The sequence below is a fragment of the Sebastes umbrosus genome, chromosome 19 (assembly GCF_015220745.1).
Source record: "Sebastes umbrosus isolate fSebUmb1 chromosome 19, fSebUmb1.pri, whole genome shotgun sequence".
NCBI lineage: Eukaryota > Metazoa > Chordata > Actinopteri > Perciformes > Sebastidae > Sebastes > Sebastes umbrosus.
Genome location: NC_051287.1, coordinates 9,898,265 through 9,915,227, shown reverse-complemented (window position 1 = coordinate 9,915,227; position 16,963 = coordinate 9,898,265). Strand labels below are relative to the sequence as shown.

The following is a 16,963-nucleotide window of genomic DNA, read 5'->3' as shown; positions in this document are numbered from 1 at the left end:
TAGAGTACTAACTGACTGCTTCTGGTTTCCTAAATATATTCCTGACCTGCTCACTGGCTATTGCCCAATCAGATCCCTCCTATCATCAAGCATGTGTCCCCTGAATGTACCTAGAGCTAAAACTAAATCAGGCGGAGGTGCATTTGGTCACTATTGTGCCGTTCTCTGGAACAAACTGCCTTATGACCTGAGATCTGCTGCCACTGTATCTTCTTTTACAAAGCAGTCTTAAAACATTGCTTTTCTCTCAGGCTTTTGGTAGTGTGTGTGGGTGTGTTTTACTCACATTGTGGGGACATAAGTCTGTTTACACAGTCACATTGTGGGGACTCGCCTTGTAAGTCCCCATAACGTAAATCATTACATTTTAGGGTGAAGACTTGGTTTAAGGTTAGGTTTATCTTAAAGGTGCTAAATGCAAGATTGGGAGCATTGAGCTGTTAGCTGCTACAGTAATAGTGCTTACAGCACTAACAGTGAAAGCAATGGCAACAATGCTAAAAGAGCTAACAGTGTTAACCTGAGGGGGAACCGGAGGGTGGGCGCTACACTTCTGCAACAACGCTGTCGGTGGGGACGGCGTTATCAGCTGTAATATCCGTAAGAGTGCAGTGCAGAGCAGTTCGCCAGTAAGGCACGCTCACATGCACAAACATGCAACAAAAAGCACTGCAAGTAGAAATTACTCCACTATATGTTTATACAGCAAATAGTTGTTTGCTGTTATGTCAATGCTCTGGATATTGTGTAGAGAACCTTTAAGGTTAGGATTAGGATTAGGCAAGTAGCAGTTATGGTTGGGTTAGGGTAAGTCTCCAGGAAATGAATGTAAGTCAATGCAATGTCCTCTAAAGTGATGGAAACACGACTGTGTGTGTTGTTGTCCATGTGTGAGTGCAGTAGGAATAGGACAGGGGTTATAAAAACAGCATTTTATGTATGTGTGTGTGTTGTATGGTTGGCTGAAAGGCCATTTTATGTAAGTGGAGTATTTTATATGTGTGTTTTCTATCTCATTTGTTTAATATGTTTTCTATGTTTTACTGTAAAGCACATTGACTTTACCTTTGTATGAAATGTGCTATTGATTGATTTGATTGATTGATAGAATTTAAAGATGGGATCATAATTTCACCGAAAGTGTATTCACCTTTTTTGTGCCACGGGGAGTCACTGCTGCAGAAATCAGTGTCTACACAGGGAACAGTGGAGACGTGAGGGCTTACGGTCTGGCAAACAAATCTGAGGTCTTTATGCAAAATGTGTTGATATTACCAGGGCAACGGTGGTCCGTTGCGATCCACTGCAGTTAGACCTGCTGCTGCACCCGCCGCCGCTGCATCCTGGTTAAGAGGAGACAGAGCAAATCAAAATCCTGCACAGGTAACCAACAGAAAAGAGGAACATCTTGGGTGGGACTTAACAAACAGGACATGGGTCCTGAAAGGGGAGTGGCGGTGGTGCGCAGGTGGCCAGGGGAAAAACGGGAGAAAATTATAGAAAGCATTAAAGTCTGCATGCACCTGTAACATTCCTTCACAGGTGTATGGGTGTGATAAGATTTACGTGGAGTAATTTTGATTTTTTTTTAACAGAAAATAGCAGATGAGAACTGTGTGTGCTGGAGCTGCTTGTGTGGTTATCATTTGCATGTGTGCTGCCTGAGGCGTTGTGGTATCCTGGAAGTTGCAAATTTACTTTATGGTTTTTCGAACTGAGTTCTCCCTGAGCTCCACCTGAGAACAGTCTCAGAGTTGTTTTTCAGAAGCTGCATGAAAAGGTGCATTGAAAATATTTATATAAGTATTGTTTGCATTGTAACAGGTCTGCAAGTTGCTGCCTGAACAGTAGAGCAACAGCACAATGTGATACCAGAAACAGACTCATTATTGACAACCACACTGATCTATCAAATCTGTTCCATCCAGCAAAGACCAACCAACAAATTAAAAAAAACCAAGACTCAAACATCAGCGTTGTGCCTCAAAACCAGCACATCCCGATCCAAATGCTCTCTCTCACAGACACACACACACACACACACACAAACACACACATACCTGATTAACAGATAGAGCACACAGCTAAAATTTGTCTTGCAAATTTGCTCTATGCAAATGAACCCCGGCCAGTACTGTGTGAAATGCTGCAGGATGGAAGGATAGCCTGAGGCTTCAATGACACATTCATGGAAGACAAAGCGGGAGATCCCCAAGAAGGGCCGCTCTCTCCGTGAGATCAAGGAACTGCCACGGAAGTGTGAGTCATTATTTACTGTTGTATCCGCCACTAAATAAACCTTTTGTCACAACTTGTATCTTCATCTGTTTTGGACATACATTCCCTTCCCAAAAAAAATCACTTTTACAGTTGTAGGACCCAGATTTGTTCTTAGTTTATACATCTAATCTGATTCCATGTCAACTGTTTCAGCAGTTTAGGATTCAAATGATTTGTCTTTTATGTTCCTTAGCGTTTATTTCAACTACTGAAAACACAAACCTTGCAGGCTGTTTACATACACCGTTTGTAGCTATACGAAAAGTGATGCACTGTAATTTATATATAGCCCAATTCGTATCTAACGTAATTGTGAGCCAGTAAGCAATTTTGTTGCCTAAACCTTACCAGGTCGACTGTTTCCCAAACATAACTAAATATATATTTTTTAAAAAGACTGTTGTGGACATTGACACATGTCAAAAGTGATTCTTTAGATCAAAAGATAATCTTTATTGGAAAAAAAGCATACAACACAAACAACAATACATACTGTATATTAAAATAGAAACCAAATGCAAGGACTTGGAACGTCTGTTAAAGCTAGTGTTAACAATCTTATGAAACTAGCAAGAGTGTGCTAGATTTTAAACTGTATCCTGGTAAGAGGAGATCCATCCAATCATTTCATTGGGCGCGAATGAAATGATTGGACGGGTTTATTACAATCCTGCGACAGCCACAGATACCAGATTTGCTTCTTTTCAAAGCATTTGATTTATTGATTGCTGTCGGGATGTAAAGAGAATTTCAACAAATATAACACAAATGTTTTTGAAGAAGATGACCAACTCTAGATTTAATCAAAAGAGAGAAGCTTGAAAAGTTTTGCTGTTGAAGAACCAGAACATGCATACACATTTTATTAATAAAAAAAAGAAGCAAAAAACAAAACAAAACAAAAGGTATCAATGAAAGGTAGGCCCTGAAGCCAGAATTATAACCACAAGGAAGCCATAGAATTGTGTCTTTGTAAAGTCAGTGTTGAACGACATGCCAGTGATCCATCGCGCTGTTTTTAAAACAGACAGAATAATCCAAATAGGGAAATAAACTGTCAGCAGATTTCCTCTGCATGACTGGCCACAGGAAGATGCTGTATGATCACATCCGCTGCTGTCACACAGTGTGGGGGTGAGATACTATTTTATTGTACTGTGTGGTGGTCCAGCACCTCCTGCAATCCCATAGATAAGTGTGGCGATGACGTGCACAGAAGACCACACCTACTAAGTGTCATACAAGAGTGATGAGGAAAAAAAGACCAATATTTCCTGTGGTTACTTTTCATGGGATTTAATCATCTATGTGCCTTCAAGTTACAACCAGTCTGTTATCATGATAAAAAGAGCCCAAACACTCCAATGCAGGACACAGAAAAAAAAACTTGCCAACTTAGAAAATGTTCATGAACATCCCTTGATGTGGTTACAAATGGGAGTCTCAGAAATCACTTTAAAGTTTTAATTATGCTGTTTAATGACCTTTGGACTCTTTGTCAACTCTCCACGCAGTAAAGGCCATATTTACATTCATGCCTCGCAAAATGCATTTGCATTTGTTGCAAAAGATTAATTTATCAACACGCCTGCCTGACGGTTCAAAAAAGTGCATCAGCAGTGGTGAGCGCTGATACTGGCTGGGGCGTCCTGGGTACCTCGCGCTCTTGGCTGCAAGCCATGTGGTGAGAGGGTGAGTGGTATCCAAGGAACCACATGCCATCCTCTTCACTCTGTCCCTAATGTGACCTTGTCAAAAAAATTCTGATAAAAGCAAACAATGGTAAAAATAGACAACTTGATACAATAAATAATAATTTATTATTTTGGATTTGTTAATTTTGTTTGCGCGGTAACGTAAAGCTGAAATCTTTAACTTTTAGTGAAGTCATTCAGTATGAAAAAAGCATTAAAAATGACTAACTGACTCAAGAAATTTTAGTCGGCTAAGACCCAAACGACCGATTAGTCGACTAAAAGGGGGCAGCCATACTGATAATATTTTGTTTTGCCTAGAGAAAGTGACTAGACCTCGTAGGTGTGGCCTAACGTCTACATCACACGTTCAAAATGGCCATACTGTAAATAAAGAAAGGTCCGGAGGTTGGAGGTGCAGAAGCTGAGAGAAGGGATGACAGGACAGAAGGGATATACTGAGTGAGAAGTCAGAGTGAGTGGGACGCGGGGGGTGAAATCTGAGGGCAGCAGGCTCTTTCAGGGTGAGCTGAGCGGTGGAGACTGTACGATAACCTTATCATGGCCTCCCCACACTGTAACGGCTGGAACATGCCAGCAGAGCTGCAGGGAGGAGCGGACAGGCCCTCAACTGAGATAGCACCAAGAGCTAGACCAATATTCAATGGACGAGGGCTCCGGGAGAAAAGAAAGATAGAAAGAGAAAGAGCGTCAAAATCCTTACTTCACCACAGCACACAACAGATTGTCAGTCAGAGCCTTCTGTCCCCTCCTCCTCATATCCCTCCCACTAAGCATTATGATAGGTCAGGCAGGACGTCACCATTTATGTTTTTATGGAGGCTCTGATAGTGTTCGCAAAGTTGCTTCAATTTTCCATAAATGGAAGCCGGTCCAGTAGAGCATAATAAACCTTCAAGAGCAGCATACAGTATGTGTTATCATGAGAATTGGTATGGACAAAGATTCTCTTTAACAAAGATCACGCATTTCAAGCTACGCCAATGGTTTTGAATGGCATACTCTTCCTGTCTCCTAAGTGGGCGTGTTTGCCCGTCGTGTGGATGGATGAACGCAGATTGGGTTATATTTGTATAAAGTATTTTTATTTTATTTTGCTAACATTAGATATTTACACAGCTCACAGACATATTTTGCATTAAAGAGTGTAGAAGCAAAGAGACGAAACTCTGTTTTTTTTTTTCTTGACAACAGCCTCTGGCGCCATTTTGGACTGAAAATGCTTATTATATCAAATAATAATAATAAATATCAAATCCTCAGGGACTTCTACCGGGGCACCATAAAGAGCCTCCTGACAGGCTGCTTCACCACCTGGTACGGCAGCTGCACCAACGTGGGCCGTAAGGCGCTGGAAAGGGTGGTGCGCTCGGCCCAACACATCACCGGGTGCGAGCTGCCCAGCCTGCAGGAGCTGTACACCCAGAGGTGCCTCAGGAAGTCCCTGAGGGTCATTAAGGACACGACACACCCCCACATCAGCCTGTTCTCCCTCCTGCCCTCTGGTAGAAGATACAGGACCCCCAGGACTCACACCAGCAGACTGAGGAAGTTTTTTCCCCCATGCCATCAGACTTTGAAATCGATAATTCATTCGACACATTCTTACACAAAAATATATCTTATACTGTATATACTGTATATATTCTTAATATATGTTCTTAATATGCCTGTATATGTTCTTAATATGCCCTTGTACAAAGTATTTCCTTTTATAATTGTAATGTAAATGTAATATAACTTATTATTTTAATGGAGCTTCCCAGCAAAAAGTATTTCACACGTTTGTACCTGTACAACCGGCGTGACAATAAACATCTTGAATCTTGAATCTTGAATCTTGAATATGTATTGTATTGTTCAACACAGGCCATTTTGGTAGAATATGACAATAGAATAGAATTGTACGGCACTTTTTAAGCGGACGTTCTACTGGCGTCCGGTAGTCGCTTTCAGTCCAAAATGGCGGAAGCGTAGCTTTGCTGCTGGGCGTTGATGTAGCAATGGAATGAACAATTTACTTTCACTGCTTGGCAATATACGCTCTTTGTTTAGCATTACAAAAATGAGTTTGCTCGGGCATTATCGAATCAAAGATTTCTCTTGATTGTGTCTGAAAAATTTCATTTTAGTGTCAGAAAGTTTGGAGGATATGTGGCTCGTGAAAATGGGTCCAATATTTGTATTAGTGACTATGAGGTGAAAGAATCAGTCATAATCTGTGTTCATGCTCACTTCTCCCATTGGAGACTCAGGACATGCTGCTAGTCTCCTGAAGGGGCGGGGCTGTGGTGAAACTCACTGATACAGGAAACTGACTCCCAGAACAACGTCTCCTTTCTGAACTGTCTATGGTATGGACTTTTCTCAGAAAACTAATGAAAGGGGTCCAAAGTTTCCCAATATCCTCAAATCTATTCTTCAGAGTAAACAGTATTCCTTCAAAGGTGGAGAGAACCTGACAAATCTGGTCTGATGTTGTCCAGTGTTGTAGTTTTTTGTAGTCTTTTTAACTTGCCATAGCATCAAAGCACAGGTGTTACTAACAACGTCAACGATGGCTCCTTTCTATTCAGTTATCCCAGTGAGCCATGTGTCATTTAGAGAGCCATCGTTATCATTATTGATTACACCCGTTCCTTTGCTGCTATGAAATGTCTGCTGTGAGACAGGTGTGCCTTCTTCCTTCTTCTTCAAAAACCCAGAGTCAGATGAGAAAATCATATGTTTAATCTCTGCGTATCATGTTACAGAGATTGATCCAGGAACTGCTTATAGCCTAGCTTAGCCCAAAGACTGGAAGCAGGGGGAAACTGTTAGCATAGTCCTTTCACAAACAAACCAAAAAATAAAATACTTTTTCAAGGGAACTCCAAAGCTGTCTTATTTACTTTACACGGAGCACACATGGATTTTGCTCAGAGTTACATGTAGCGCTCAAAACTGGTTCCGCACTGTGATAGAACGTTTGAGCCTTTGCATGCAGTCACTGGTGTTTTTTTATCTCCACATTGTGAAATAAATAAGATGCAATGTGAAATAGACAACTTTGTAGATGTTGGAAGGCATGTTTTTCACTTAAACTCGTACAACCTACAGGCTGATCCGGCACATTAGAGTCAACCATAAACAGCATCATATTCTCAAGCTGCTCTCCAATCAGGGAAGTTATTTTCCCAATCCCTACTGCACATGAATGCACCATTCCAGCAGACTTGTCAGTCATTTTTCACTTTCAACTGCATATTTTCCACACAGCAACATCTGACAGGGCATAATTATAAACATATATCACCAAAATGTCCAACTGTTGAATTGAAGGTGATTTTAAAAAGCGAATATGAGATGGCTACGGGCCAATGTTAAGCCTTGTACTGCCTTAAAGGCATGAGAGAAGAAGACAAACTAGAATCTAAATAAACACTGTGACACATCAGACTCTAATCACCTATATAACAGCATCTTAAATAACTTGGTAAACACGGCTGTTTCTTCGAAGTCTTCCTTCTTCTCTGAGGGGATGACAGTCTGTTGACAGTTTCTGGGAGGGACAGCACACAAATCCTCTTTACAGAGGTCCATCTGACAACACGGATATCCATGACATATGTCTCCTTCTGACAATACAAAGACACTATTAAGTGGCTGTTCAAATACCCAACCCTCAATATAAAATAATAACACATAAACAGATCTTTCACATAGACTCAGAGCATTCAAGAAGATTCACTTTCTTGAGTTGTTTTAATTTTGATGGAGGCATGATGATAGTCCCACTGCCAGAGAATGTCCTCCATCGACTGCATTTTGTTTGGTTTTACACCGCCACCCTGTGGCCAAAGTTCATTATGACAGCTATATATATTTTTTAAGAAATTGCAAATAGAAGATCATACAATGGAAGCCATAGGGGACATAGAGAACTTACAAGAGTGATGAGATGTTATTTGCATGATGTAAAAACAATATGTAATATTGAGGAAATAGCCTACATCAAGAAAAGAAAAAACAATTTAGAAGAAAAAGGGACAGATTTCTAATATAATCTTAAAGATGATTCTAACCCTATTTGTATGTCACTGAGTTAAAGGTCCCATATTATAAAAAAGTGAGATTTTCATGTTTTTTTATTATAAAGCAGACTTAAATCCTATTTAAATACTGAAAGTATCGAAACATTCAATCCACAGGGAAATACACACAGCACGTATTCAAAAACTCTGCATTTGAAACAAGCTGTCAGGATTTCTGCCCATTCGTGATGTCATGAATATACAATATTTTGACCCTTGACGCAATTTTAAACGCAAACATTCTAAATGTGTCCCAGTTTATTTCTGGTTGCAGTGTATGTGAATGTCATCAGCTGACAGGAGGTACACATGGACCCAAACTGTTTCCTAGCAAAGCAATTCTGTTGCAATTCCGTTGCGATTCCGTTGCAATTCTGCCAAAATGCGCTAAAACGGAGCGTTTCAGACAGAGGGTGAATACAGGCATATTCAGGTTGACATTATGAGAAAAAAATTAAGTTTTTTTTAACATTACAGCATGTAAACATGTTCTAGTAGAAACACAAAATGCAAGTAAGAACCTGAAAATGAGCATAATATGGGACCTTTAAAACTCTGCATTTAGATACGTATTTTATGCATTTCATTATTTTTTTTTTTCAGATTTTTTTTTTTTTTTTACTTTAAGAGGTAAGATAAAGGCAAGAAAAAATATCAGTGATTTATAAATTTGAAGGTGAATTAATCTTATTTCATATTTTTTTGTTTTTACTTGAGTGGTTAGTTCCACGTCTTGTTGATATCGAGAGGAATAAAAAAAGGGAACCCAGAGTCCGGAACTATATATGAGTAGGCTCGTGTTTCCGCCCGGCGTTATTTTGCACTTAACACACACACTTCCACTTCCTGCTGCTTTGCCGCTGTAACCGCAGTGAGTGTGTATTGCGCGGGTCTTCTGACATGCAGTTTCTGGTTTTAACGGCTGTATTCCAGCGTTAATATCACACGTTAAAAGAGCCAGAATGGCGGACTCGCATTCTAAGGAGTTGAAGCTGAACTTCACCCTGAAGGAGCTGAGTCTCTCCTGTCGGAGTGAAGATGTGGACGTACCCGGCAGCTCGTCCAGCGTGGAGCTGCACGACAACAAGCTGGTGTGTGTGGAGTATCCTGGAGTGGTCACCAGCGAGGACAAGATGCTGGAGACTCTCGGGGGTGAAAAGGGAGTGACCAAAGTAAGGACACCAGAACTGGGACAAAACAGTTTTAAAGGTCCCTTATTATCCTCATTTTCAGGTTCTTAATTGTCTTTTCTTGTTCCTATTAGAACATTTGTACATGTTTTAATGTTCAAAAAACACTATTTTCCTCATACTGTCTGCTTGAATATACCTGTATTTACCCTCTGTCTGAAACGCTCCGTTTTTAGTGCATTTGAAGCAGTGGAATTGCGTTGCTAGGCAACAGTTTGGGTCCATGTTTACTTCCTGTCAGCTGATGTTATTTACATACACTGCAACCAGGAAATAAATTGGAACACATTTAGAAATATTTTACGTTTTTAAAACCGTGTAATGGTCTAAATATTGTATATTTGTCACGGTACCAGAAATCTAGTAGTTGATACCAATACCAGTGAATTTACACGATTCTCAATACCAATTCGATACCACGGTAAAAAAAAACCCAATAAATCCCATGTAATTCAACACGCACTCCTTTTATTAAAACATTTAAACATAAAAAAAAACAGGCATGTAATGTAGCCTTTAAGTAATAAATAAAAATAAACATCCATTAACATTGCAAAAAAGAACAGTGGCATGTAGCCTTCAAGTATTTAAAACAAGCAATATTGTCTGGATGTCTGTCTTTGAGGTGCTTTGCTAAATTGGAAGTATTTCCTCCTTTGGAAAGACGTCGGACATCACAATGGTTTTACAACAAAAATTAAGGTTTTTATTTTCAATAGCATTTATTATAATATAAATAAACAGTAACACTTCATTTTACAGATCCACACATTTTATGGTACTTAGGTGATAATTGGCAAGTAACCTATTTGAAATTTCTTTTTCTGCCAAATTACCCCAATATTTACCTCAACATTTATCGAAAATTACTTAATCATAAACATTATTTAATAATTATATTCCGCTATTTCCCAATAGCTGGTAATTTATTTAATACATTTACAGGAAAAGAATAATTGATATGCTTTTTTTCCATGTCTGCTGATAAACAGAAAATAATTACACACATACTGTCTGCATTCCCTGTGAATCCCACAGACCTTCGCTAACCCAAACAGGCGTCTGGAGCTGCGTTACCGACCTCAGGACCCTTTCTGCCACTCTCTGTGTGGAAACCGCTTCCCATCGAGCAACCTCGTCCTCAGAGTGCGGCGACGGGTGCGGAAAAAGGACCCCAAGGACGCTGAGATCCACATGGATATACTGGGAGTCATAGGAACAACTTACAAATTCCAAGGTTCAATTTATTGTCATCATAGTGTATGAAATCTTTTCTTTCCTTTTCACTACCGTCAAACACTGAGTGATGTTTTGAATTGTATAATATTTTATATTTGTCATATTATTTGTCTTTTTCAATAAAAACGAATCGATTGTGCAGTCTTTATCATACAGTAATTAATAGATGAGGTTGGTTGTTCTGAACACGTGTTTGTTTTTTTGCAGGGATGGCAGACTTTCAGTTCCTAGCTATGCATAAAGAAGGTGGAAAAGACGTTTCTTTGTACGACAAAATCATCCTCCGCAAATCAGAGAATCAAGAGTTCTTCGAGCAGCCAATGCCCTACTTTCTCCCCCCGGCCAGCTTCTCGCGCCTCGACTGTCCTGTGGATTATTATTACCGGCCTGACATCTATCAAAACTCACCGTAAGGGAGTAACATAATGTACTTGGGCAACCTCACAACTCCTGCTAGCTTATCAGGAATATATTCACAATATTTCCCCTCCTTTCTGTTTACAGCCAGGCGCCCATCAGCAAGAGCAACTTTATTGGTTTGAATCGAGCTCGCCGGCCCCACAACGCCATTTTCCTCAGCTTCAGTGATCCCATTGCGCCCACCGAGTGCCTCGAGGCAGCCAAGGCCAACTGGGCACGAGTCTGCGTGAAGGAGAGCGACAAGCAGGTGGAAGAACAATTGAAAAAGGTATGTGCGCTGCTATAATCATGGTTGCTGGTTACTGAACGCACAACACACCCTCTGATTGCCAAGGTCACCAGTGTAATGTAAAGAATAATCTAGAGAAGATATAAGCCCTCCGAGGCACTCTGATGTAAGTTAAGTCCTTTATTAAGGCAGGAGGGACCATAACTTACTCCAGAGATTGGCCATATAAAGGCTTCTCCTGACTAAATCTAATTCAGGGCTCATTAGATAGAAATTAATTCTGTCTCTGTAGTTGAGTAGGGCACATTTGACAGTGACAAACTGCAAAAGTAAAATATTAAAATAAAGTAAAAACAAAATAATTCACACAGAAAAAAAGCCTAGGCTGACCATTACTATTTTTAGAATTTATTAATCTTTTAAGTCATCTCTTAAAGGTATAGTGTGTATGATTTGGCGGCATCTAGTGGTGTGGTTGCAGATTGCAACCAACTGAGTACCCCTCTGCTCAGTCCTCCCTTTCCAAGACTGTGGTAACGTGAGCCGCAGAGTGCAAAACCGTGGTAACGCTGTACGCCTTGCTCAGAGGTCATCCTTACCATAATAACTCTACTTTAGGAGCAATGGAAGTCAGGCGGCGTCTGGCGGTACAACGGTTTTACACTCTTCGGCTCACGTTACCGCAGATTCACAAGCCTGTCGGAGAACTACGGTGGCCTTCACATAACGTTAAAACATGAAAGTCTCTCTCTAGAGCCAGTGTTTTGGTTCCAGCTGGTTGAGTATGCATTGTTATGATTTGCTTCCTTTTTTTTGTTTCATATCATTGTAAATTAAATATCGTTTGGTTTTGGACTGGGTCGCAATTTAATGACATTCTGATATTTTATAGAAAAAAAATGATGTATTAAACAATAAACAAGGCAATCATTAGTTGAAGCCCTAATATTCCCCCCCCCTTCCCCTCTGTTTTATTTATTTTTCTTTATTTTTCTATTTCTTCTCTTGGTGTGCGTACTAATTTACTTTTGTTTTGAAGAATTTAGCCTTTTATGATAGGAAATAGCGTGTGAAAAGTCCCACCGAGGTAAATAATCATTGTCTTCATTACCTACTGTGGCATAAAGGAGCCCTGATGAGTTTTTCTTGTAAACAACGTTTCGGTTTACTTTCAGTGTTATTCACCAAAACGCATTATGTGGCCTAACAAATGTGTTGAATTAATTTCCTTCCTCATAAACCATTTTGTAAATGCTGAAACCTGCATTGTTTACATTCATGTTTTTTCTTCCCTGCTTTTGCTTGTGCATTGCTGTGTTTTTGGCGCATTGTAAATCAGTGGAATAGTGTGAAAGTATTAGTAGGAATAACGTCTGTGACTGTATTTAAATCTATTCACCAGTATAACCAAACCATCATAAACAACAGTTTTTATTCCAGGAATGGCATCTGGTTGAAGTCGGAAAATGATTTTATTACGTAATATTATATCCTGGAATGACTTATCTCCAACCAAACGTTTTGCTCCTAGATGTTTGAGAGCCGGCCCATCTGGTCACGGAACGCGGTCAAGGCCAACATCAACATCCACCCTGATAAACTGAAGCTGCTGCTGCCCGTCTTCGCCTACTACATGGTGAGCCGAGCTGACACAGTGTTTGTGTGTGTGTGTGTGTGTGTGTGTGTGTGTATAGGAAACTTATAGTATTACATAATTTTGTTTAGACTGTGGTGTTATTCAGTAAAAGTCTTAAAAAATTCAATACTGTAAGTTTAACAAAGGCAGTGTTTGTTGCAAAGCTATTCTACTTTATTTGTATTTTATTGTAAAAGTGTTCATTTCATTGTGTACACTCTGTACATTTATATAGTGATTCATAGAGGCTGTTTTCTGCTTTAGTGAAATAATAAAGTCCTATGTAAATCACCAAAGAAATGTACAAAAAATATTTTATTTTTTCTGCCCAAATGTAAGTTAAACATCAGATTTGCTTTTGTAGGTGACAGGACCATGGAGGAGTCTGTGGGTGAGGCTGGGCTATGATCCCCGAAAGACCACAGACTCCAAAAACTACCAGATACTGGACTTCAGGATCCGCTGTAGTACCAAGCACGGTAAGAACCTGAGGCAGTGACTGTGTATTTTTAAGGAGGTTTTATTCAAAGTAGGGCTGTCAAAGTTAACGTGATAATAACATGTTAATGCAAATCATTTCTTTAATGCATTAACGCCACTTGCAATTTTTAGGTTGTAGCGGGCTCTATTTTAAAGCTAGAGTGAAGATACTGGTATCATAGGAAACTAAAAAACCTAAGGAATCCATTGGTACCAAACATGTCATACTAGTTTGAGGGAAGGAGGTTAAATTACACTCCAAATTTATGCTACATTTTGGCGAGGAAAAACTGGCATGACCATTTTCAAAGGGGTTCCTTGACATCTGACCTCATGATATATGAATGAAAATGGGTTCAATGGGCACCCACGAGTTTCCCCTTTACAGACCACTTTATGATAATCACATGCAGTTTGGGGCAAGTCATAGTCAAGTCAGCACACTGACACACTGACAGCTGTTGTTGCCTGTTGGGCTGCAGTTTGCCATGTTATGATTTGAGCATATTTTTTATGCTAAATGCAGTACCTGTGAGGGTTTCTGGACAATATTTGTCATTGTTTTGTGTTGTTAATTGATTTTCAATAATAAATATATACACACATTTGCATAAGGCAAGCATATTTGCCCACTCCCATGTTGATAAGAGTATTAAATACTTGACAAATCTCCCTTTAAGGTACATTTTGAACATATAAAAATGGACGATTAATTCATCATGATTAACTATGGACAATCATGTGATCAATCGTGATTAAATATTTTAATCGATTGACAGCCCTAATATTTCTTTTTTACTGAGTTTTGTTTAGAGTTATTATGGGTTTTCCATTTTTTACATCAAAGGTTAAGAAAAATGAAGCGCTGTGCCAATTCAGTGATATTGTACACCATCCTTCCAGCCCTCCACCAAGACCTGTCTTCTTGACACTGACTGTTGGTTCCTCTTTCTTCCCACTTTTAGGGTATTCATTATCTGACATGCCAGTTAAAGCCAAGAGGAGTGCCCTTAACTACAGTCTGCCTATCACCTTCAACAAAGCAGGTGAGTCCGTCAATGTATTTTTTGCTGTCACTACATACAGAGTCTTCTCCATCCAACATACACACACCAAGGTAAACTGACAACATGTTGGAAAAAGTGCTGTTTCTTTTTTCTCTCCAGGTCCCCAGGTAGCTAGTGTGATGGAACTTCCAGCTCAGGAGGGTCCAAGCACCAGTCGAGATCTGGTCCCAATCTCTTACCAGCTGAAGGTCAGTGAAAGTTCAGTATCAACCTACTGTAGTTACGTGACACCATTACTGGAGCATGGTGCTGCTAACCTGCCAGTTTCAAGGTCCTCTTGCTTAATGGCAGAACTGATTTCATGTTTAGATTTTGTCTGTATTTATTCAAATGATAATTTCACATTTTGTGTTTTTTATTTATCCAAGTTAGATGTGCATAAGCCTAAAGGTTAATATGTTGAAAGATAATAAGGGTTGTCTTATCTTTTGTGAGGAGGTCTAAAATGAGGCTCAAATGAGTAAAAAATTATATATAATACAAAATTGAAAGGCTTCCCTATCATAGTCATGGAAAACTTTCATTAGACGAAATCTGTATGACATCTGCTGCGATACCAACTGACCTCGGCTTCATCTCCGCAGGAGTCCTCCTACATTTTCAGAAAGGGCATGCTGCCTCCTCACAGACAGATGTTTTACCAGCTCTGTGATTTGGATGTGGAAAGGTACGCTACTATATTAATGTTCTGAATATAGTATAGAGCACCTTTTAAGTAAAAGTAGTAATACCACAGTGAAAATACTCACAAGTAAAGATCAAGCATTCAATTCAATTCAATTCAATTTATTTTTATGTAGCGTCAAATGATAACAGAAGTTATCTCGAGACGCACATTCATGAACAATGAAATCATATCTAAACCTATAATAATGCATCATTATTTATTTGTTGATTATATTTTGTATTATTAATAAAAACCTGGAAAGTAACTAAAGTTATCAAAAAAATTTAGTGAAGTAAAAAAAAAAAATGCAATATTTGCCCCAGAAAAGTAGTGGAGCAGAAGTATAAAGAAAATACTCAAGTAAAAAACAAGTAAATTGTACTTCGTGTCCACCACTGTGTGGGTGTAATGAAGATATTTGTGTGTCCCCAGTATCAAACAGGAGATAGGGCAAACGGGCGACGAACAGGTGTGTGACGAGCGAGACGGCTGGTGTGTTCTTGGAACAACAGACAAGCTAAGGGACATGATATCAGCCATGATCAAGAAGGTCATCCGAGTCCAGAAACCATGTAAGGGAAAATATCCGTCATGAAGAATGGCTGTCCTCATTCAGGGGCACTTCATGAACATGTGTGATCAAACATTAACGACTAACCATTATGCTGAAAAAGCACTTTCCTCTTACCGTAGACGCAACGTGGCCAAAAGTGCGGAGGGGCGTTTCAGCAGCCAGCTTTTAATAATGTGTTTTTTGATCATGACGATGACTGATGTTATTTCTCTCCCTCAGCATTGCCAGAATTCCCCAAGAGACGCAGACGCATAGCCCTATCTTCAAAATTCCCAGGGAGAGATGCGGACGCAGAGGAAGAGGTGCAGGACGGCGAGAACAAGGATGACGAAGACGAAGATGAGGACGATGAGTTTCAGCCGTCGGAGGGCAGTGAAAACGAGATGGAGACAGAAATTCTGGATTACATCTAACCCAAATCACAACCGTTTTCATGACATTAATCTTGAATATTTTCACATTACTTGTTTCTGTAAAAGGTGATATGTTTGAATTATTTTAGTAAAATGTAAATAAACATGGAAGTATTTCTAGCAGTTTGTGTAACAACATCATCTTTGTAATTATGCTTTTGGTTAATACAGTACACTGAATTATGTCAGGGGATACTAGTCAATATGCAGTTGTTGTTTTTTAATCTCAAAATCATGATACAAGAGATACACAACAAAATCAAGGCAAAAACCTTAGAAATGCTGTGCAGCGGTCACATCCTGTACATACTGTCTATCCTTTATTTAACGGTAATAGGAAATTATTATTCGAAGAAAGACTGCAATGAGCATGAGAAAAAAAACAACCATACAGGATAGTTGATTAAAAATGCTACAAATTACTACTTATATTAGCTAAGCTGTATTGTGTCTTTCTGGTGGTTTGTGGCCCCTGGCTGGATATATTGTATGTATACATACTTATACTTATAAATATGTTAAATGTATATGTCCACATACAGGTGCTTTTAAAAAAACATGAAGATGCTGGTGTGTAGGTTATTGAGCATAATTATATATACAGTTATATACTCACTGGCCATAGTAGATTTTTTGAGAGATGCTAATGTCCACTTTAATTTACTAAAACTCTTGTCATTGTAATCTATGATGAAGTAATTAGAGTCCAGCTTTGCAACCACACATGAAACAAGGATTAACTTTTGGACAGCAGTGTGACTTTGAGTCCAGTTGGACAGCTGTGTCAACTCAGCAGAGGTTGCCTTCCTGATAAACAACTGGAAAAAACCTGGAAACTCAAAATCACAACTCAAATATTAGTCACAACAAACCTTTTCCATGAAGGCGAAGACGTTTCTGCGTAGTGTTTTTTTTTTTTTTTTTACACAGCAATTATCTTAAAAATCCCCCACTAAATATATCAAAACTATCTTAAAGCC

General features: G+C 39.3%; 1 protein-coding gene across 1 annotated transcript; it reads left to right on the top strand.

The window, feature by feature from the left end:
• The first annotated feature begins 8,876 nt into the window (after positions 1-8,876).
• On the top strand, positions 8,877-16,105 carry gtf3c5 (general transcription factor IIIC, polypeptide 5). The gene is made up of 11 exons (XM_037753529.1): positions 8,877-9,240; positions 10,297-10,495; positions 10,705-10,906; positions 11,002-11,185; positions 12,678-12,782; positions 13,147-13,261; positions 14,228-14,308; positions 14,429-14,517; positions 14,914-14,996; positions 15,429-15,568; positions 15,790-16,105. Exons 1-11 carry the CDS (start codon positions 9,031-9,033, stop codon positions 15,981-15,983), a joined length of 1,602 nt encoding a protein of 533 aa, XP_037609457.1. The 5' UTR covers positions 8,877-9,030; the 3' UTR covers positions 15,984-16,105.
• Positions 16,106-16,963: the final 858 nt, after the last annotated feature.

Excerpts from the sequence above, each read along its gene's own strand:
- gtf3c5 (XM_037753529.1), top strand. The coding sequence starts at position 9,031 with ATGGCGGACTCGCATTCTAAGGAGTTGAAGCTGAACTTCACCCTGAAG. Across the intron at positions 11,186-12,677 it reads TGGAAGAACAATTGAAAAAG|ATGTTTGAGAGCCGGCCCAT; the intron begins GTATGTGCGCTG and ends TTTTGCTCCTAG. Across the intron at positions 14,309-14,428 it reads TATCACCTTCAACAAAGCAG|GTCCCCAGGTAGCTAGTGTG; the intron begins GTGAGTCCGTCA and ends TTTTCTCTCCAG.